Source organism: Miniopterus schreibersii (genome assembly GCF_964146895.1).
Source record: "Miniopterus schreibersii genome assembly, chromosome: 14".
In the NCBI taxonomy this organism is placed as follows: Eukaryota; Metazoa; Chordata; class Mammalia; order Chiroptera; family Miniopteridae; genus Miniopterus; species Miniopterus schreibersii.
The window spans coordinates 21198068-21220050 of NC_138114.1; the positions used below are offsets into that span (position 1 = coordinate 21198068).

A 21983-nucleotide genomic window follows, 5' to 3' on the forward strand; every position below is an offset into this window, starting at 1 on the left:
TTATTATTAGCTCCATTTACAGAGGTTAAGTGACTTGTCCAAGATAGTCGGACAGAGACACTGAAGCAGAATGGCTTCAGAACCCCACTGTTGATTACTGTACTATAGAGCCTCCTGTATTTTAATGTGAAAAGGAAATAATTTGATAAGTGAAAAGAGCAAATTGTAGAAAGCTTTCATAGTATGATACCATTTATGAAAAGGGTCTATATCTATATCTTCTATATGGCCCATTTATAACAAAATATATATATTTTCTTACGACATAAAATCTCTCTAAAATATGTTATATATATTAGTGTATATGAATATGTAAATATATTCATAAAATATACACATGTAAAACAAATAAATATATATACATGTAACTATACATCTATACACATAAATGCAAACGCACAAAACATGAAAAATTTCTGGATAGATATTCAAGAACTTAATGGGTATTTTTGAGGATTAGTATGGGGCTTAAAAATGTTCATTCTATACTTTTAGTACAGGGAATAATTTAAAACCAATGAGTACATACTGCTTTTATAATACAAATAAATTTAAATTGAAAAACTTAAAAAACAGTGGATGTGGTAGTTCTTTAACAATTATGTTACTGGAGGGGGTGAAGAAGGAATTTTCTTTTCATTTTTATACCCTTCTGAATTGTGAGTTAAAAAAATACATTTTTATTGATTTCAGAGAGAGAAATAAATAGAGAGAAGGAAGGATGGAAGGGGGGTAGAGAGAGAATGAGAGAGAGAGAGAGAAAGAAAAAGATGGATCAGTTTTCTCCTGCATGTGCCCCAACTGGGAATCCAGCCCACAACCTGGGTATGTGCCTTGACCTGTAAATCAAACCTGCCACCTTTTGGTGTGTGGGACGATGCTCCAACCAACTGAGCCACACCGGCCAGGGCTGGATTGTGAACTTCTAAAAATGAAGGAACTCCATGGCCTGGGACCATTTCCTCATTTTCTGAAAGCACTTTAATGATTCCCCTCCCCCCAAACCCCAGGGAATGGAAGGGGGGCCCCGCCAGCCAAAAAATCTCTCCCCCTTTCCATCCTCCCATCTCTCTCTCTTCTAGCCTCTGCCCTTCTCTAGTGGAAGGAGGGAGCAGGGAGCTCTACCCTCCACACCCCCTTGCTTGCATCTGTAAATAGTGTGAGTGGCAGGTAGTCCTGGTCCCTCCCTTCCCCTACCCACACTCAATGAAGTGGCCTTGGATACCCCATTTGTTAATCAAGAAAATTCATTCAGCTCCCACTATGCCTCCCAAAAAGAATGATTACATGTTACTTTTATAATAAAGTGTATTTTAAGTGAAAAAACCCTTAATAATAGTGGCAAGATTCCTTTAATAGTGATGAACTATGAAATATTATTTTTGTGTCTAAGTTTGGGTTATAGTTTATTATATTGACAGTTTAGGATAAAACTGCCGATGTTAAACTTTTATCAGAGAGTTGCTGTCTTATTATCTTAAGAAGGCGAGCTGCTTTCTAACATCCATTGAATTGGAAAGTAACTCAGTGTAGATTTACCTTACACACAAGATTGTATTCAATTGAAGTCTTAGTAATGAAACCTTTCACAGAAATGAGATTCAGCAAATGCAGAAGTTGACAACAATTTTACTAGATGCTGCTAGTCAAGTGAGCACAATTTTCTTGCAGGAAAATGGTATCATGCTTCTTAAATGACAGAACATTTATCAAAAACAAATGACAATTTGAAACTGCATTGTTTATTAAGAGGCAATGTTCTAGTGTCAACGGACAGTGTTTTAACATTATGCTTAGTCATGGAATGCGCTTGGAATGAGGTTGGATGATAAATGCTGAAACAGGCATCGCTGAAATTTCAAGTCTGACTTATCTGGGGTTGTGTTTTTCAGGTGAAGCTCTGAAAGTATCAGCTGAGAGATTTGCAGATGACCCCTGTTATCTCCCCAAAAGGGAGGCTGTGGTTCAAGCCGCCCGTGCCTTGCTGGCTGCAGTTACCAGACTCCTAATCCTGGCAGACATGATCGATGTCATGTGTCTGCTGCAGCACGTGTCAGCTGTAAGTAAAAGATGGCTTAGTTTACCTTGGCATTGTTCTCACTTCTAATTCCGTTCTCTGAACCTGGCATCAATCTTAGTGCATTCTGGCCTCACCCTTGTTTCTTAATGTCACCCACCAGAAGCTGACTAGATTGGGTTGTGAAACGAATGCATATTTCAAAAGAACAAAGACAAAAGAATTAAGCCAATGGAGACTGAACAACAGAAGATGGCTTACATATCAGGAAATGGCTAGGAGAAAGTTCTAGGTTTTGGACCACTTAAATTATTATGTGCTATATGAATAAATATACATAATACTTATAGAGGTAAAATGAATAATACATGTGTAAATATCAGTAATTTGAGAATGAGAAATTTTAAAACTTAAGACATTTGGAAGTTTATCCTAGCTTGTAAGTGAATATTATTTTGCCACCTCCTCTTGATCCAAGATAAATGGTGCATGTTTACAGGTAGTTTGTGGAATCCATTATGAAAATGTATAAATGGATTTAATAATACATTTTAACTCAGTGACTAGAAAGGCAGTAAGATATCTGCTTGCTTTATTTTGCTAGACAAATCCATTAACAAAGGTTTAGTAGAAAGAATTTTATTAAAGCCTTTTTTAACTTTCTTAATTAATTTAGTTTGACCAAGTCATTCATTAATAGTGTCCAAATGAAAAGGTTGCAAAGAACCTTTTGGAGCTTCTGCTTTAAGTAGGACCCTTACTCTCCTGTCTATAAATACATCTGCATTTTCATAAAGGGGCCTGGTGACTGTAATATCACTACTCCATTAAACAGATGGTGGTTTTGTCTGATTGACCTTTTTGTCAAAATCATTTTCTCTAAAGGTTAAGCTAAACCTTTCTTTGCATCTTTATATTACTCACTAATGCTTATTTTAACCCTAACTAGAGTGATCTCCCCTTTATACTTTCATATTCCTTTTTTTTCTGTTAATCCTCACCTGATATTTCCATTGATTTTTAGAGAGAGTGGAAGGGAGGGAGGGGGAAGGGGGAGAGAAAGATAGAGAGGGGGCGGAGGAAGGAGGGAAACATCAACGTGAGAGACACATTGATGGGTTGCCTCCTGCACACGCGTCAGGCTGGGGATTGAACCTGCAGCCCAGGTACGCGTACCCTTGACCAGGAATCAAACCAGTGAACCTTCAGTGTGCTGCCGACACTCCAACCAAGGAGCCACACTGGGCCAGGGCCATATTCCTTTCTTTTGATAGTTTTAGTACTGCAAAAAAGCAATTTGGTACCTTGTTTTGTTGTTTAAGTAGCTTTTGAGGAAAGGGATTAGTTCTTACCACCAGGAGCTGTCTCCTAGTGGATTTATAGGTGAGATAATCGAACAGTGTTTCTTGTTACTTGGTTATTGGTTTATTGAATAGCTTAAAAAAATCCCTAAACATTTCTCAGAGTCGGTTTTTTGTTTTTTTTCCATATGTGAATATAGTCACTAATAAATGCTGTAAGTAAGAAGTAAGCGTGCCAGGCTTGATGCCACAGGGCACACTGAGGTTAGTCCCTGCTTGTTTGGGGTTTGTGAACCTTTGGGAGAGATTAGGAAAGTCCGCAGTGTGAGGCGAGGGAGGCCACTTGTGTGGAAAAGCCACTGGAAATGGCTCAGGCTGGGAGTGTGAGGGGGTGGGGCAGGGTCTCAGGGAATTACCAGAGTGAACAGCATTAGCCAGGTTAATGGAGAGCTCCGATTTGGTGCCCGCTTGAGCCTACTGCTGGAAGGAGCAGGTAAGCAGCAGAGGAAGAAAGCTGGAAAGCTGCCTCCCTGTCAAGAGTTGCCCTGACCCCTGCCCGTCCAGCCTTCAGCCTGAAGCTAGTCATTTCTTTTCCCTCCTCTATGTCCCTGGCGCTTTCTGAGCTGCTGCCCCTGCACGGGAGCCCAGGGTGAGCGAGTCTGAGCGAGGGAGTCCATGTGCAGGCCCTCCAGAGGAGCCACTGGGTCTCCAGTAGGGCTTGTGTCACTCAGATGCAGTCCCCGCAGGTTTCTATAGCCAGGTGTTATGGGGACCCCTCTTCCCAGCACTGATGCCCTGGGCTAGGGAGCCAGGTGTTGGTCTTGGATCCCTTGCTTCTCAGGGGGACTTCTGCAGCCGAGATACCCTCCCGATTTTTAATTGCCATACAGTGGGAGTGGGATCTGCCTGTTCCATGTTTCCTCCCCTCCTCCCAGTCTCACTGTAGCTCCTTCTTTATATCCTTGGTTACAAGACTTCTGTTTAGCTAGCCTTCAGATGGTTCTCAATGATGGTGGTTCTGTTATCTAGTTGTAATTTTGATGTGATTGTGGGAGGAGGCGAGCATAATATTTACCAACTCTGCTATTTTGACTGGAAGCCCCTGTGATTCCTATTTTATAGAGGAAAAAAACAGAGGTATATTGAATTTAAGAAACTTGCTCAAGGCAATAGGAAAAAAACCAACGTTGGGGACTTAGTACTCCGAGAGTTAGAACAGTTTTAACTATAAATAGCTTCTAGAAGTGCTTAGAAGTACTGCAAGTGTTAGAACAGCTTTAACTATAAATAGCTTTTAGAAGTGCTTAGGCAAGTTCATGGGCCTATAACAGGTCGTAAAGGAATTTAGATATGTTAGGAGGACATTTGTTGGTACATCGTTGAAGCCTGAACTTGTGCTAAATCATTGAAGCCACTTATAAGTATTTATAGTAAGACAATGTACCTCATTGTGAAAAAGGGAAGGCCTTTTGTGGTAAATTGTGATAGTTTAATTATTTCATCCATATGAAAAATTTATGTGTGCATTGTTATTACCAACTCAGTTCTCTTGAGATTTCCCATAGAATGAAGACAAACTGATTTTTTTTTGAGAACACTGAGATTAGAATTATTTATCCCACCATTTCCCCCCAAAGTATTCTTCAGAACTTGTCTTATAAATATGCAACATAAAAATATATATTTTTTGGTTAGTGCTGCAAACACAAATCCCCTTTGAATGTTTTTAATGCACATTAGCATGTTAGAGTCAGTAAGAGATAATGAAGGAAAGAAACTTGTTTAACTTTCCTTAACCCAGAGTTTTCCAAATTTCTCGACCCTAGAACATTTCTGCAATATAGTAATCCTGAAACTCTCTCAGGCCATACGATGGGAAATAGTGCTTTAGGATATTTCTAATAATACTTATGGTTCAATTAAATTTCTACTCGGAATAAAAAATAATAGTGGAGAAATCTCAGTGCCTTAGAGTCTACTATCTTATTGAAGTAGATAGACTCTCTCCTACATAATTGTCTAACAATATATGTGATCACTAATATGACAGCAATCTCAGTTCTGTGAGGCAGTGAACCTGATTTTGGACAATTCTAATTGTTGGAGACATTTTTCTTAAACTGAGCTTATACCCGTGTCCTAGCTGTTTCATACCTACTTCTAGTTATGCTTCTGGAGCAACACAGGATCAAGGCAATAGGAAGAGCCATTTTTTCAAATAACTGATGATTTAGGACTTACCTATGGCTGAAAAATTTCTTGATCCTTTAACATTCCTCGTATAACAAGTAGTTTCAGACTACTCTGAACACTCTAGAATTTCCATATCTTATATGATTTTTTAGTTTCCTGATAAAATTTTCAATCTTGACTTTTATGTACTCGAACAAGGTAAGCAGAATTGTTTTATGGTCGAAGTTTGAAAACTTCAGTGTCTGGACTCCCAGGGTGTCTGCTTGTGTTATCATCATGCTGGTTTTTGCTCCTGGTGTCTTGTCTTTGTGTGCTCAACATGATCTCTTTTGGAACTCGTCTCAGGAAATTCCTCACTGTTTTATTAGCTCTTTGATGTTTTAAGGATGAACTATTTTACATATCATCAAATCCTATCAGATTTAATCAGCAGAAGAATTGAACTGAATTACTAATTTGCAAATACAAGAAATAGAAATCTCCAAAATCATCTAATTTTTTTCTATGCATATTCTAGATTATTAGGTAGCTTCCATAAAATGTTGAAATCAAAACATTTTGAAATAAAAATAAACTCTCTGATGTGAACGTTGCCTAATATACTCAGATAATTACCTCCTGGACTTAATGTCTAACATTACCTATTATGATAGCCTTGTTATGCTGTTGGTTCTTACTGGTTTTGTGAGCAATTAAAACCTCCAAGTTTCTGATCTCAAACTACTCTTAATCCAAGTCTTTCTCCTCTGACATTAGTTTTCTTTCTATATGTAGAGGTAGATGTTACATTTATATTTATTGAATTCTATACTGTTAATTCCAGCTTTCTTGTTACAGGCCATCCAGATCATTTTGCCTTTTGATTTCATCTTCCCCCCTAACCTGGTGTCATTTGCAGATTTCTTTAACCAAGTTATTTATGGAAAATTGTTTAATGATATGGAAAACAGTGTCATATCTTCCTTTCAGATAACAGTAAAATAGTAACACATATTGAGTGAAGTTGTTAAAATGAGTTTCAAACTCACTTCATTGGGCTACTGTGTAAGCCATGTTTGTTTATTTTATTCTCAGGCACTTTCTAAAAGGCCTTCCTGAAATCAAGATGTATTATTTGTGGCCATGCAGATTTATCAGGGTAGTAACTCCAGTTGTGAAGGGAATGAGGTTGGCATGGCAGGACTTACTCTTAACAACTCGGAAGAACTCTAAGTGACCATTGCTTGTTTTCATTTTTTCCCCCTTTTTATTGACCTTCATTTTTCAATTACTCACAGTCCACTTACCTATGGTTGTAAACCACCTGTCTGCTGGGATCTCCTTGCCCTTAAGACCCAGATATAATTGGCTTGAACTCTCACTCCATATCCGGTCAAGGATAACGTTCTCTCCAAGATTCTGTAAATTTTCTGGGGCTCCTATTGTCAGGGTCACCTTTGGCTCCAAGTTTTTGCCTCCACTGAATTCCTTTAGTTTTGGATGGTGTTCCTGTCCCTGTTCTACAGTGTGTTAATCCATAACTGGAAGCTGGTCTTTTCCCCCTTGATATTCATTCTCTGTCTCTCTGTCTCTGTCTCTCTCTCTGCCTCTCCCTCTCTCTCTCTCTCTCTCTCTCTCTCTCTCTCTCACACACACACACACACACACACACACACACACACTCTCTCTCTCTCTCTCTCTCTCTCTCTGACTCCAATACTCCCAGACAAGCCATGTTTATGTATATGGCAAACGCTGTAGAAGCTTGGGAAGGTGGAAGGGAAGGAATTCTGTTGTATAGCAATACAATCTAAGTTGCTTCAGTTTGTATATTAGAAATTTTCAAAATCCTTTAGCTACATTTTCTCATTGTTGTTCCACCTTTTTCCTCCCTACCCACTCTCCTTTGTTGTCCCACACAACATCTCTAAATTCCTGTCATTTGAATACAGTAAGAGTTTCCACCCCTCCACCATGAACCAGGTTTCTGCTAATTTGTACTCTCAGATATCACTATCTACCTTAAATTACCCCTTAAGGTATTTCCTCAATATAGAAAATTCCTTCCCTAGGAAGAATTCTGTAGTCCTCTCTCTCTCTCTCATGTGCATGTGCAGACACATACTACTATATAATAATCTATTATAGATGTATTCTTGGGGGAGGGCATCAACTTTAACAATATAGGTTTCTTCTTTTGGGCACATTTTCTTCTTTCAAAAGCGGTGGACACCTTTATTTCTTGCCCTTGTTTTGAATATAATAGACAAAGGCCTGCATCTCCTCCTCTTTTACAGTCTTATGATTTCATGCAAACTTCTGCTCATTTTGGACTTTTCCCCCCTGACACTTTTATACAAGTTCCTGCAACATTTTGTATTTGTTGTTTATTGTACAGTACCAAAGAATTTCTCTGCTTTCACAATGCTTTCTTTAGTGGCCTTGCAATGATATTTTCCAAATAACAATTTTTCATCCCCATTGAGGTATATTTTCTCTTAAATGTCAGGTAAATGAGATGTTACTCTCCTTTGATGATCTTACCTAAACATTTTCTGATCACCTTATACTTTCTTATCTTTATTAAATTATCCTCTTTCCACTGAGACTCCCCCCAGAGATGCGATTATGATCAACCATTTATAAGGGACATGGACTGAGATCACCAGCTAGAGCAAACACGACTCCCTGAGCTACTCTCAGTGGCATAAGTACTGCCAGTCAACATGGGATTAATATGTACTTGAAGACATCAGGCGTTCCCGACTTGGCAGTTTCAAAGGCATCTATCTAGCTCCTTAAGGAAATACATGCTCTCTTCTGGGCAAAATAGGTCCAAATCAAAGGGAAGAGAAAGGATGGAGATATTTCAATATTTCAAAGGATGTGATATTTCAATATTTAATTAATTTAAGGAACTTGAAAAGGCAGTTTGGCTTTATTACCACTATTGCTCATAATTTTCTATGGGAATTTAAAAGTTGTCTTTCTTTTGTACTGTTCAAGTCTTTTGGACTTTTATTTACTATTTATACTTCTCAAGAGTTCACATTATGTTTTATCTGGACTTTATAAGGGTCAATGTGGCTTTTGGCAGTAGAGAGACCTTCCTTGAATCTTGGCTCTGTTGTTGATTAGCTGGATGACTTTGTTAAAGTTAAAAATCTGTGAGCCTTGGTTTTTCCTTCTGAGCTATAGGGATAATAACACTCACTCTGAATACTTTGAAAGGATCTTGTGAAGATTAAATATATAAATTACCTGGCAAGAACCCTGTCCTATCTTTCTCCACACCAGTACCTTGCTCCCGCTTTTTGACTCTTGCAGTAGAATATTGTCCTTATTCCTAAAAAAAAAAAAAAAAATGAAGGGAATTAAATTTGACTCCTGAGTTGAACTGACTTTTCCAACTTTTTTCTATTTATCATATCTAACTAGTTTTATTTTTTAAAAAGTGGAAAGGTTGGTTTCTTTGGATTAGAAAGTAGACCAATCTCATTACAGAAATGGATCCCAGTATTTAATAACTTCTTATGTCAAATACATATTTGACATTTGCTACATACATGGCTATAAAGCTTTTGTTTACTTGAACATGATTCTGAATATGAAGAATATTCATAATGCTGACAGAAAGTCACATATGACCCTATTGGTAACTGAGACTTTTTGAAGCCGTCTTCTGTTATTAAAAGGAAGGTATGCACCAGCAAAAATACTCTTTAAAGCTTCTTTTTATTAGAAAATATTAGCATTTTATATGGGGAGAAATTAATGTTTAATTAAGAGCTATTAGAAGCCAAGTATATTCTGCACAAGATCCTAGGAAAAAGACACAGATATTAAGGTTTAAAGAAAAAAGCAAGTCACAAAACTGGTATTTAAGATGGAATAGGAGAAACTAGAAAATAGAGACAAGTAGGGCACAAATCACTGATTTGGTGCTGAATTTCAGACTCGAAGCTTTAGGGACAAAGAGAATTTAGGCCACATAAAAAGTTTAACTTCTGAAAAGGACCAGGTAGCCCCAATTTGATTAACTTGTTAATCCATTCAGCAAACACTTATTTTTTGTGTGCTTACTGTGTGCGAGTCACCGTACTATGTGCTAGGGATTCATATTTAGAAAAAATAATACCATGGTTTTGCTTCCTGGAATTTATAGACTAGTTAAGAAATAAATTAAAAATACAAGTTATGATAGAGGTTGGTGTAAGGTGTTAAGGAAGCTTGATGGCAACTGTATCAGGGGAGAGTGTTTTGAGTGAATACATAGCTGAATTTGGAGAAAGAACTTGACAAGGAGGGTAGTGGAGCAAGAGAGCATTTTAAGCGGAGGGAATGTATATTCTTGAAGACCAGTGATACTGGTGACCGGCTGAGGAGAAGGATGATTGTGTGGGTGAAATAAGAGTTGAAGTTGAAGAGGTGGGCATAGACCTACTTGTGAAAGGCTAAGTGCTAAGTTTAACAGTTTGAATTATAGCCTGAAAGCTGAGGGGGAACCATTAAAGAATTTTAAGCAGGACAATTATATAAGTAAATTTGTATTTTAGGACCATAACTCCATCAGCAGTTGGCAAGTGGGCCAGATTGGAGGCAGAGAAGCCAGCGATGAGGCTGAGGCATTCAGCTGGCTGTGAAATAATGGGGCGGGGTGAGGAATGAATGAGAGATGAACAGTCTACAGTTTGGAAAATGACGAATCTGTTCAGAGTGAAAGGGAAGGATCAAGCAGCCTTTTAGAATTTGGTTGGACCGCTTCTCGGCCTTTTGGCTAAGATCAAGTGTAGAATTTGGTTGGGCATTGAGGACACTGGTTTCCTGCGTATAGAGAAGCAATTTATAGGTTTTAGACATACTGAATTGGAGGCATGTATGACAGATACTAGATACTAAAAATATTTTTGGACCTAAGGGGAGCAAATAAAATGAGGTAGATTTTTTTTGTGGTGATATATTTTCATTCCTTTTTTTCTTTAGTATAACTTCTAAGGGTATTTTTATTCCCCTCCCCCCCCATACACACTTTATGCTGTTATTGTCACAATTTACATCTATTCATATTCTGTATTTTTAACATATTTTAGTTAGGTTTAGTACATTTCTCTTTTAACTTTATTAATTAACGAATTCATTATTTTAAATCCTCACCTGAGGATATGTATTTGTTTACTTTAGAGAGAGAGGAAGGGAGAGAGAGAAAGAGAGAAACATCGATTGGTTGCCTCCTATACACACCCTGCCTAGGGCTTGAACCCACAACCTAGGTATGTGCCCTGACTGGGAATTGAATCCATAACCTCCTGGTGAGCAGGATGATGCTCCAACCAACTGAGCCACCTGGCCAGGGCAAGAACTATCTTTCTGGTAGTTCCAGTTCCATGGGACCCAGGAACATAAGCCTCCCTGTTCTCTAGAGCTAGGAGATCTTGGGGCACCCTTTCAGTGGGTGCCACAAAAACCGGGTCACCAGATGTAAAACCCAGGGCACCAGGCATGGTAGAAGCTCCTCTTTGAGAGATACTGGTCCTCTGGAGCACGGTAGAGGGAGAGGGTAAAGATAGTGCCCACTGGCTGGAGCGAGGCAGAGGGGAGTATAAAGGTGGCGACTGCTAACAAATAGAATAAAAAGAAAAGAAAGAAAAGAAGAAAAGACAAAAAAAAAGGCACCTGCTAGCTTTAGGAAGCAGAGGGAGAGCAGAAAGATGGTGCCCACCGGGCTCTGTGTCCTGGGAGTAAGCCCGCAGGCCTCTGCCCCGTAGAACAGTGCTTTAAAATTAGCAAATGAGTCTTTTTCACATGAAGTTGGGGTGCATTTCAAAAGGCTGCATCTGCACTGGGCCCTAGGATGGGCGAGTCTGTGTGGGAGCCCTTTAAGAGCCTGTTCCTAGTCTGCTACAGCCCCACGAGTCTGGATGAGAGCCCCGCGAGGCTGGATGCCAGCCCCACGAGTCTGGATTGTCAGCCCCACGAGTCTGGATGAGAGCCCCACTCGTCTTCAAAGCCAGGGTTTTGGAGGCTCATCTCGCAGGTGCTGGTCTCAAAAGTTGGGGTGCCTGCTGTGGGGTATGACCCCTTCATTCCTCAAGGAGATGCTCTGTTTTTTAAGTTTCTTCCTGATCGTGGGCTGCTCCATGGGAGGTGGGGTTTATGGCGAGATTGTGTCTCTACCTTCTCTACCTGCTTCGATGTGGTTTCCCCCTCGCTTACGTGATGTGAAGCAGTATCTCCGCCAGTTTTTAGTTTTGTTCCCAGAGGAGATTGTTCCATATAGAGCTGTAGATTCAGTGTGTCTGTGGGAGGAGGTGAGTTCAGGATCTTCCTACATTGCCATCGTGAAAATTGGAACTTGAACAGGAAGCAACCTGATGAGAAAACAGGTGGTTATAACACTTATTTTTATGGAAAAATTTGGGCTGAGAGATATTGTTTGCATACTCTCATTCTTAACTGCCCTGTGATATTTGATAAGGCAGCCAGATAGGATGAAATTTGCATTATTTCTCAGAGAAGAGACCATTTTAATATGCATATGCAGTTTTGACAGTTTTAGAACATATTTAAGTTTGTTTTTTGGGTTCAGATTTATTCACTGGGCTTTTTTTTTTTTTTTTTAAGGTTTCAGTTTGGTCTGTAATGAGTTAAAAATATTAACACAGGATAAATTCAATAGTCAACAGTTATTTTGGGGTTCTTGAATTATTTTAAATTGCCACTGAAAACTTCGAACAGGTACAACCCAGGAATATTAAAATCTCTTCAGTTAATTGTGCTTTTCCCCCAACTTATTTTAAACTGAGAGATCATTTATTTTGAGAAATAGTTAATAGAATGAAATGACAGGCAATGGACTGAATTAATGTAGACTCTCTCAGGAGGTCTCTTTCAGTGATCCAGTGTAGCTGCCTATTGGATTGAAAAATCTTCAGATTAAGTCAGCATCAGATATCTTTAAGTAAAATCTAAATCTCACCTTAACCATTGTCTTACTTTTATCTTTTGTACTTCAGCTTCATCTGCAAGGTAAAACTATTGCTTTTATTCTTTAGCATCTTCAAGTGTATATGTGGGCAGATGTTGATGGAGCATGTTTATTTATTTATTTTTTAAAATATATCTTTATTGATTTCAGGGAGAGGAAAGGAGAGGGGAAGAGAGAAATAGAAACATCAATGATGAGAGAGTCATTGATTGAGCCCGCAACCCGGGCATGTGCCCTGACCAGGAATCTAACCCCGGTCGCCTGGATCCCAGGTCGATGCTCAACCGCTGAGCTATGCCCGGCCGGGCAATGGAGCATGTTTAAAAGGGATCTAACACAAAGCCACGCTACAGATTTTCTATGACCTCTCCTTGACAGTTACTTGTTTTTGTAAATGGAAAAGTCTACTTAAAAGAAGAAATCCTCATAGTTGGAGTATTCTCAGCTATTTAGTATCAATAAATGGAGGCCATAAGTCCTGATAATGAACGTTCAAGCTAAAATCTCCACATTACGCAAACTCTGACCTTTAATTAAACATTTTGTGGTGATGTTTCCTTACTGGATTTCCTCTCTTCTTTGGCCGTGGATGGATTATCTGGAATTACTGTTTTACATGTTTTTTATTTTGAAGACTTAGTAATGTGTTAACCCTAAAGTTTCTATTTGGAGTTGTATAAAAGTTCACAGACATAGATGTGAGGAAGAAATAGTTAAGAAGTAGAGCTAATATTTCTTAGGGAACAGATTGATTGGTTTTTAAAATAGTTTGTATTACTCATAGATAGAATTACTTAAATTGTTTAAAATTTTAGACCTGGTATTATTTTAATTTGAACATAGTGGGAATGGACCAAGGAATGGGAAGGCACAGAAATGATCATATAACATAAAAAACAGTTAATATAATGGTCATGAAAAGTATGTTAAAAGAAATTTGTTTACCATGCTACAAAAAGGGAAAGTGAATAGACTTTGGCTCTGTTTAAACTGACGGCTGGGATTGGTTCCCATTTAAGGCTCTGAAAATTCTCCCTGTGATTTGAGGCCCAACTCAATTTCCCTCATGTCTTTTATGTGGTTCGAGTCTCCATATCAATGAGGTTTTTTTGTTTCGCCATGTTACTTTTATCTCTTCTTTGCATTCTTTTTACTATGCCTTGTGTCAGAGTTAATGATAGAGTAGAAATAGCACAACCTTGTAGTCAAAACCCAGTTCAAACTCTCTGAGCCCCGGCTGACTCACTGATAGAATGGTAAGGGAATAGGAACTCCTGTGGTTTCTGCGAGGGTTAAATTGGAAGCATCCAGTACCTGGGACTGAGCAGGCACTCAGATGTCAGTCTTTCCCATTTCTGAGTTTCATGTCTAGTTTCCGATAGTCTGTAAGTTCATTTAGTGCAGAAAATGTGTTTTATATTCACAGTGCCTTGTGCATAGTAGGTTCTAAAAGATTACATTTTGAATACAATTTACTGTCCTGCTGCGGAAGCTTAGTGCTGTTATTTCCCATTTCTTTTTCTTCTGCCACCCTGGTTTGAGATAAACATGTTGCTTTCATAAAACTGAGGATTTAATTCAGTAGAATGCCATTATAATATGACTTATTCCATAGAGTTTGAAATAGTAAGGGTCAAATCATTTCCCCGGAAACTTAATTATGTTCTGTAAAATCCTATTAGCCTGTCTCATAGCATCATAGTCACTGTGGAGTTCTGGTGTGTTTAAGATGGTGAAGCCTCTATCTGTAGAAATCTATCTAATGGCACACAGTGAGCATATGGAAAACAAATGACATAAAGAGAGAGAAAATGCAAATGTCTTCCGAATGACATTACTTGACATTTTCAATCACTAATTCTCCAAAGCAGGCTCTAATTTACTAAAATAAACCAAGAATTCAGTTTGTTGTGAGCTCCCTTTGCTTAATTAATTAGCAGAATAATATTCTGTGATCCACAGCAATTTGTCCCCTTTGTATTTATCTGGTATCTGACTTAAAAATAAACAGAAGCTGGTGTGGCTCAGTTGGTTGGGCATTGTCTCGTGCACCAAAAGGTTGCCGGTTCGATTTCCAGTCACGGCATGTACCTGGGTTGTGGGTTTGATCCGCAGTTGGGGTGCATGCGGGAGGCAACCGATCGATGTTTCTCTCTCACATGGATGTTTCTCTCTCTCTCCCCCTCTCCTTTCCTCTCTCTCTAAAAATCAATAAATGTTGAGAAAAAATGAACAGAAGCATTCTGATTCAGGAGAACTGATTTCATAACACCTGTGTTATAAAGCAAGAATGAATAAATGTTTGCTGAACGTGCTACATATGCTTCAATCATCAAAATGTTACTTTTCTTACCTTCCCAAAATATAAGATCTGAGAGATCTTCCTGGCTGAAGTTTGCTGAATGCCTGTTCTGCATAGATATTTCTACAGAGGCAAGCAGCTACTTTTACATAAATTTGTTTCCATGGTAGGAATGTGAGAGCTCTTTTAATACTTCCTCATTATGATTTGAAATTATACATACATTCATTGCACTTTTTTTCTCTAAAAGTAGCAGTGTATGCTAAGACATGACGAGTTGTTTTTTTTAATGCAGTATACTCTTTTGTTGAAATGAGGACTGAATGGGCTTTCATTTATGCAATAACATTGGTTGTATAGTTTCTAATTCTTCATAATCATCCCTGATTATTTTATTAAGCAATTAGCTCACATTTGTTATTTCTGTTTTGTGAATTGGAGAAACTGAGACTCAGTATCAACTATCTCTCTGTGTTAGCAAGTTAGAAATTTGAAGAAAAATCTGCTGCTATTCTAATTATTTACTTTTGTTTTTAATTTCAGTTTCAAAAGACATTTGAATCTCTTAAAAATGTTTCCAACAAATCTGACCTCCAGAAAACCTACCAGAAGCTTGGGAAGGAGCTGGAAAATTTGGATTATTTAGCCTTCAAACGTCAGCAGGTAGGATAAGAACTCTTCTTGGTGGAGGAGATGAACATGTTAGGCTCTTTGCTGTCCTGCCTGTCAGGTATAGGTGAGCCTGGAGACACTCATCTTCTAATGTTTAGGGTAGAAATAGCTTGTGCTGTGCTGTGTTGACGGATCTGTTCATATGACTTCCTGGAGTTTCCTGTGGGTCTTACTTTTAGATGTGCACTATAGGGGTTTCCACATGTGTCCTCTTACCTATCTTAAAGAAAACTGCTGGTTTGAAAAGGTACAATTACCCTTTGACTAAGGATGCTTCAGTGGCATAAAGGGAACCTCTGTGGATGCTTGACCAGATGACTTTTATATTGTCAGGGGGATACTTGAAAAAAATCCCCTGAAGACCAGGTAAAGGATGTGGTTGTACATACGAAATTAAGGAAAAGAGTCATAAATATGCCAAAATACGAATCAACCTTTGCTTTTCTTATTTGATCTCTGAAGATTAGTAAAAATTTTCTAAATGTGTACAGTTGAAGGAAAATATACTTTACAAATGCAACTCTTTTTGCCTCCTTGCATAGATCACAAGATAAATTCTGAACCAAAATAGATAGGGGTTGCTTTTAGAATTAGTATTTTATAATGTTAATAATCACTAAATTCTGTGTGTTGGTGAGATACTGCCATAGTAGCTAGCTGACTACTTTTCCCAAGCCGGACCTTCTCCTGTTTCTTCACAGCCACTAGGTGTCAGGGTTGTCAAGCTTTTACTTTGATGGAATGTTTATTCCCATCAGAACAGCCAGTTAGATGTTTAAATTAGGTTGCATGAAATTTGGGAATGTGATCAATGATGGATTGCGTCTAGAAAAATGACTAAGTGGCTGACTCGGATGGCCAGGCACCAAGTCCATTACTTAAGAGTCTTTCCTGTTAGTGTGGCAAAAGGTGTGACTCTCTTGCCAATGCCAATTTCACAGATTTTGTATCTTTGGGATGGGGGTTTTCAAAGCAGGACTTCCTATGAGTAGCTACACCTCATCAAGTAAGCATAGTATGGCCTGGAAATATTGACTTGAAAAGAGAATTGTGTTTTAGGTTTTGTTTTATCACAGACATTACATGGGCATTTAACCTTCCCAAGGCTCTATTTCCCTAGGAGCTGTATTTGTTTTGTAGAATATTCTAGGGCAAATGCAATGTCTCTGCAGGTACTTTCATATATATGAAAAAGAACACAGTATCTATTTAAGCTTTTTTTAAACCTATTTTTAAATTAGTAAGGGCATAGGTATTAGCACATGTAACAAAAGCAGTTACAGTTACGGAGAGCTACTGTGGTAAGCTTCTAGATGATGGTTGCTTAAAATTCACCCCGCGAGTCACTGCCCTTGCCTGTGCAACTTTTGGTACAGTTTTGTTTCAGGGGCCATATTTTACCACCAAGGAGTATTTGAGTTGGCAGGCAGTAGTCATTGTTCTCTTATCCTTTCTCATTAACACATTCTCAGTGATTAGATTCTTACATTAGCTAATTGTGACTTTGGAAAAATAGGAATACTTCAAGGGCAGAACTCTGGGAGAATGGCATTGAGGACAGATAGGTAAACTGCATGTGTATGTGAGGAAAATATGGGCATACTTTTGTATACTTATGTATATATAAGTCATATATACTATTTATTAAATGACAACTATCTGCTACATAGTGTGATTAATACATGTATGGATTCGATAATTAAATGCTTATCACAATATGAAGGGGTTGGTTTTATGAACACCACTTTACAGATGAGAACACTTAAAAGAGTTAAGAAATTTGCCTAAGGTCACTGGGCTAATAAGACATGAAGCTGGGTTTCCAGGGTAAATCAATCTGACTCTAAACCTGGCCTTTTCCAAAGTCTCATTCCCAATATCCCTGCAGGGAGCCAGGCTGGGGGATAGTAAAGTGAGTTCTAGGCATGCAGAATGAAAGCAATTTTAGGAAAGGCCAGACCCAGGGCTTAAAGAAACATTTGAAAATGTCACCTGGTGAGAGGCAAAAGACAGGGCCAGTTCTCTCTCTTTTTCTCTCATGCAAATCATTCAATATATACGAAACCACAAAAGGATTTTTGAAAGAATATATTCAGCCAGCTAAGAAAATGTATAAAACTTCATCTCCACAATTTTCTAAGTGTTATGTCTAGCAACTCTGGTTCTGGTGAAATTTATTCACACAAAGCAAATTTTAAACTCAAAGGTACAAATCCTTATAAAATGGACTTACCTGCACATGTAACATACTGTCAGTCTTTTATCTTACTAGACGCCGTCTTTTCCTGTACCCACTGATCATTTCTTTTTCTTCCTGGAAAAGAGAGAAGGGGAACTGGAGGGAGGTGGTCAGAAACAGAAGGATGGTGGAAAATCGCAGAGCCCTGAGTGATGGAGAGAGAGGGAAGAGACTAACAGGGATAAGGTGAGGGAAGGTAACCTGTACTTGGTTTGTGCTATATGCAGCTAGTAAGTTAAAACATTGATTTTTGAAAATTAAAAAGAAAAATCTCAATAGAAAAAAAAGATAAAAGAGCAGGCACAAGAAGAATTAGCAAATGAGGGAGATGGCAGAGAACAGCAAAGACACATTTTGTTTACTTCCCATTTTACTTCGGAATGTAGCAGAACTTTCTAGAAATTTGTAATATTAACCCAGTTCTTCTGTACCAAAGCCACAGATGCATTGCTGTGTCTCCTGGATGGGCAGGTTTCAGAGTCAGAACATTTGCTCTTCTGCGACTTGGTGAGATTTGCCTTTTTATCTCCCCTCCTTCCCCTTTAAAGGCCCCCAATCCTCTAAACACACACTGTTTCCCTGACTGGAAGAGATTCAGGCACCTGTAAAATTGCAACACAGCAAGAAAGCTTCTGCCTTATAAAGCAGGATTCTTTGTCCAAGAGAATTAGTCATGGTTTGTTTTCTGGCCCAACCGTATTTATCATTCCTCGTTGTGACAGAACATAAGCTCCATAAGGACAGGGCCTCATCTGTCACCTTCGCTGCTGTAGTCTCGCCGTGCTCACAACAGTATCTGACCCATGGCAAATGCTCGACAAATACTTGGTTATGTTGTTGCTATGAACAGGAAAGCATGCAAAAGTTTGGGCCTCAGATTACAGGCAATTAAGATTGATGTGATACTACATTTTAAAAATCCATAAGGGCGTTAACCCTTTGACTTCCTGGATGCCAAAGGCTGACAGATTGTCCCTTGCCTTATGTATTACTTAGGTTTTCTGCTAACATGTTTCATTTTCCATCCACTTCTTTAAACAAAAAAAACACATCATTGTTACCTCAACTATGAGTGATGGATATCCAATGAATTGACTATATTATCTTGGACTCATTCATTAGATTTTATTTTCTGTTCTTTTCTATGACATTTTAAACATAATGTTGAGAGATTTCTTTCCCTGGGCCAGGTAGATTCTTAGAGTATTTTGTTCTACTGTTTTAACTCTTCTTGGGCCTTTTTTGTGCTTTCCCTCCTAGGTGTGAGCATAGCTGTTTCTTTCCTTTCCTTATCTTTTTAAAAGTGTGAGTGTTTACACTTCTGCTATCCTTTAGGTTATGTTTTAGGTTGGGGCACAAGCATCTCTCCATTTTTCTACTGTCAAAGAGACTAATGATGAAAACAGCCTTGGTTGGAAAAGGTGAGCAGAAGCCATGATAGATGAGGTGGTAGGTGTTCCAGGATGAGTCAGCGTGAAGGAAATGATGACCAAGCAGGATTAACTGGAGAAGCTAGAGACTTTTTCAGTTTTTCGTCTCTGGAGATGTAATCTTAGGGTTTATCTGCATGGACTGTTTGGTTTTTATCCCCTTGGTTGATGTTACACAGGAATGGTAAGGGCATGCTTCGGCCATTATATAGAGCCCAGGTTTATGTATTAATTTGAGAAGTTATAAATCAAGAGATTTCCTTGGGGCTTTGATTGTATGGAATAAAATAAAGTTTGGTAATCTGGACTCTAGTTCTTTTTTATTTTCTTTGTATTTTATTTTTTATTGAATTTATTGGAGTAACACTGGTTGACAAAATTATACAGGTTTCAGGTGTAAAATTCTACAGCACATCATCTCTACCCTGTATTGTCGGTTCACCACCTCAAGTCAAGCCTCCGTCCATCACTACTTATCCCCCCTTTACCCTTCCCCTTCTCCCCGCCAACCCCTGGCAATCACCACACGGTTGTCCTTGCCCATGAGACTTTTCTCTTTTTTCCTTTTTTGCCCTGTTTGTCCACTCCACCCGGAATGCCCACTCCTCCCTGAGAGCTGTCAGCCTGCTCTCTCTCTGTCTGTCTCTATTTTGCTTGTTAGTTCAGTTTGTTCATTAGATTCCACGTGAGTGGAATCATATGGTACTTGCCTTTCCCTGACTGGCTTATTGCACTCAGCATAATGCTCTCCAGGTCCATCCATGCCGTCGCAAACGGTAGGATTTACTTTTTATTTACTTATTTTCTTTACAGCCCAGTAGTATTCCATCGTGTAAATGCACCACAGCTGTTTCATCCACTCACCTGCTGAAGCCGCATGCTTTGGTCATTTCCCTTTCCCTGATCATGGCATGCTAGCCTTTTTTTTTTTTTAAATCCTCATCTGAGAATATCTTTTCCATTACTTTTCAGAGAGAGTGGAAGGAGGAGAGCGAGGGGGGCGGAGAAGGGGGAGAGAGAGAGAGGGAGAGAGAGAGAGAGAGAAACATCCATGTGAGAGAGACACATTGATTGGTTGCCTCCTGCTCACATGCTGACTAGGGCCAGGGATTGAGGCTGCAACCAAGGTACGTGCCCTTGGCTGGAATCGAACCCAGGACCCTTCAGTCCTCGGGCCGATGCTCTAACCACTGAGCCAAACTGGCTAGAGCACAGCATGCTCTTCTTGCCTCTGACCTTTCACACGTTTATATAACTTGATATTTAGAATGTCTAGCTCCTTTCTATTTACTTATGTAAGTAATCATTCTATAAAGCCAAACTGAAGTCTAGCCTTCCTCATAACATTTTATCCTATGACCTCTAATCACTGTGTAAACTCTTCCTCCTTAGCCTGTATCTGTGTTGTACAATTCGGCATCGGATTGATTGTATAGTCAGTGCGGATCCATGTAGTGCAGGTTAGAGTGTGGGCTTTTTTGTCAGCCAAATCTTGTGAGACTATTTGTACTGCCTTGGGCACAAGAGTGTCCTATTGCCTAGTTGACAGAGCTGCTTTTAAATGCTGGTGGTTCTATTTCTTTGACACTACGTACTTTTATAGTATGTGTTAATGCTATATAACAAAATGCTCTGATTCCTGGTGCCAAAGGTTCAGTTCAGTGTATATAACTGATCACACTTATCCATTCCTGCTCTTTTTGAAATTTATTGGTGCTTAAAGGGCTATCCTTTGCATGTCATCCACATTGCTCCTTAGGCATTTTATGTTTGCTCAGATGGTTGAAGAGTGGTGGCTTGTTTATGGTTTTGTATCTGTGTCTAAGGCACGTTTTAACATGATAGACACAATGCCTTGTGTAGCTACAGTTTTCTGGAAGAGCCAGTCTTTTAGGAGTTGTTTTTCAGATCTTCAATAACTTTGGTCTTTAAATTTCAAAAGGTTAGGAAAATAATACCTAACTTACAGCCTATTTTGGAAAATACAATATATAAAATACAAAGTACATATATGTCTGAAGTACTTTAAAATAAAAGAATAAGTATATAAAGTTCGTAGTGCAGTGCCTGGCATGTTAATATGAATGGTAACTATTATAATGTTTTTGTAGTATTCTCTTAAGTCATCTTCTGAAATGGTTTATAAGTCCCATAAGGATATGTTCCCTATTTTGTAGACTTTTGTACTGCACATAGGGTCCAGTACTGTTCTGAACAGATAAGATGGGATATTTCTGGACACATGTAATTGAGCTGCTGGTGATCTGTGTCACAAAAAAAAATAATGATGCCTCTTGAGAAAGGAGTTGCAGTGGTATTTGGTTCTAACGTGTTTCTAAGGTGATGTCTCTTGATGGGTGGTGAAATTAAGGTCCCAAGTATTGTGCCATGACAATCTGTGGTGGAAATAGGGTCTTAGATCCAATGTTCTGGATAAATCCCAACTCATGTAATAATTACATCTCGTGTACTCAAACTTCCCCTGTGGTTGCAGGCGGTATTCTACAGCACAGTAGTGGGCTCTCTTTAGTGATCATGTTCAGAAGCGAAATACTGCTTTTTTCTTCTGTTGAGCTTAGTGAGTTAACCCCTTTAGATAACTCCAGCCCGGCCGGGCGTGGTTCAGCGGTTGAGCGTTGACCTAGGATCCAGGCGATCAGGGTTCGATTCCTGGTCAGGGCACATGCCCGGGTTGCGGGCTCGATCAATAACTCTCTCATCATTGATGTTTCTGTCTCTCTCTCTTCCTCTTCTTTCCTCTCTCTGAAATCAATAAAAATATATATATAAAAAAAATAGATAACTCCCAAACCAGAAGGGTACATAATACCTTGTAGGATAGCAATTAAATTTAAATAATCCCTA

The 21983-nt window shown here is 38.8% G+C and overlaps 1 protein-coding gene across 2 annotated transcripts in view; it reads left to right on the forward strand.

Annotated features, from left to right (window-relative positions):
- Window positions 1-21983, forward strand: part of CTNNA3 (catenin alpha 3) — a 1199527-nt gene that overhangs the window by 71553 nt on the left and 1105991 nt on the right. For both annotated transcript variants that reach the window (XM_081158218.1, XM_081158219.1), the window contains exons 4-5: window positions 1893-2059; window positions 15321-15440. In XM_081158218.1, coding sequence (XP_081014344.1) covers window positions 1893-2059; window positions 15321-15440 — 287 coding nt within the window. The remainder of the gene's footprint in view (window positions 1-1892; window positions 2060-15320; window positions 15441-21983) is intronic.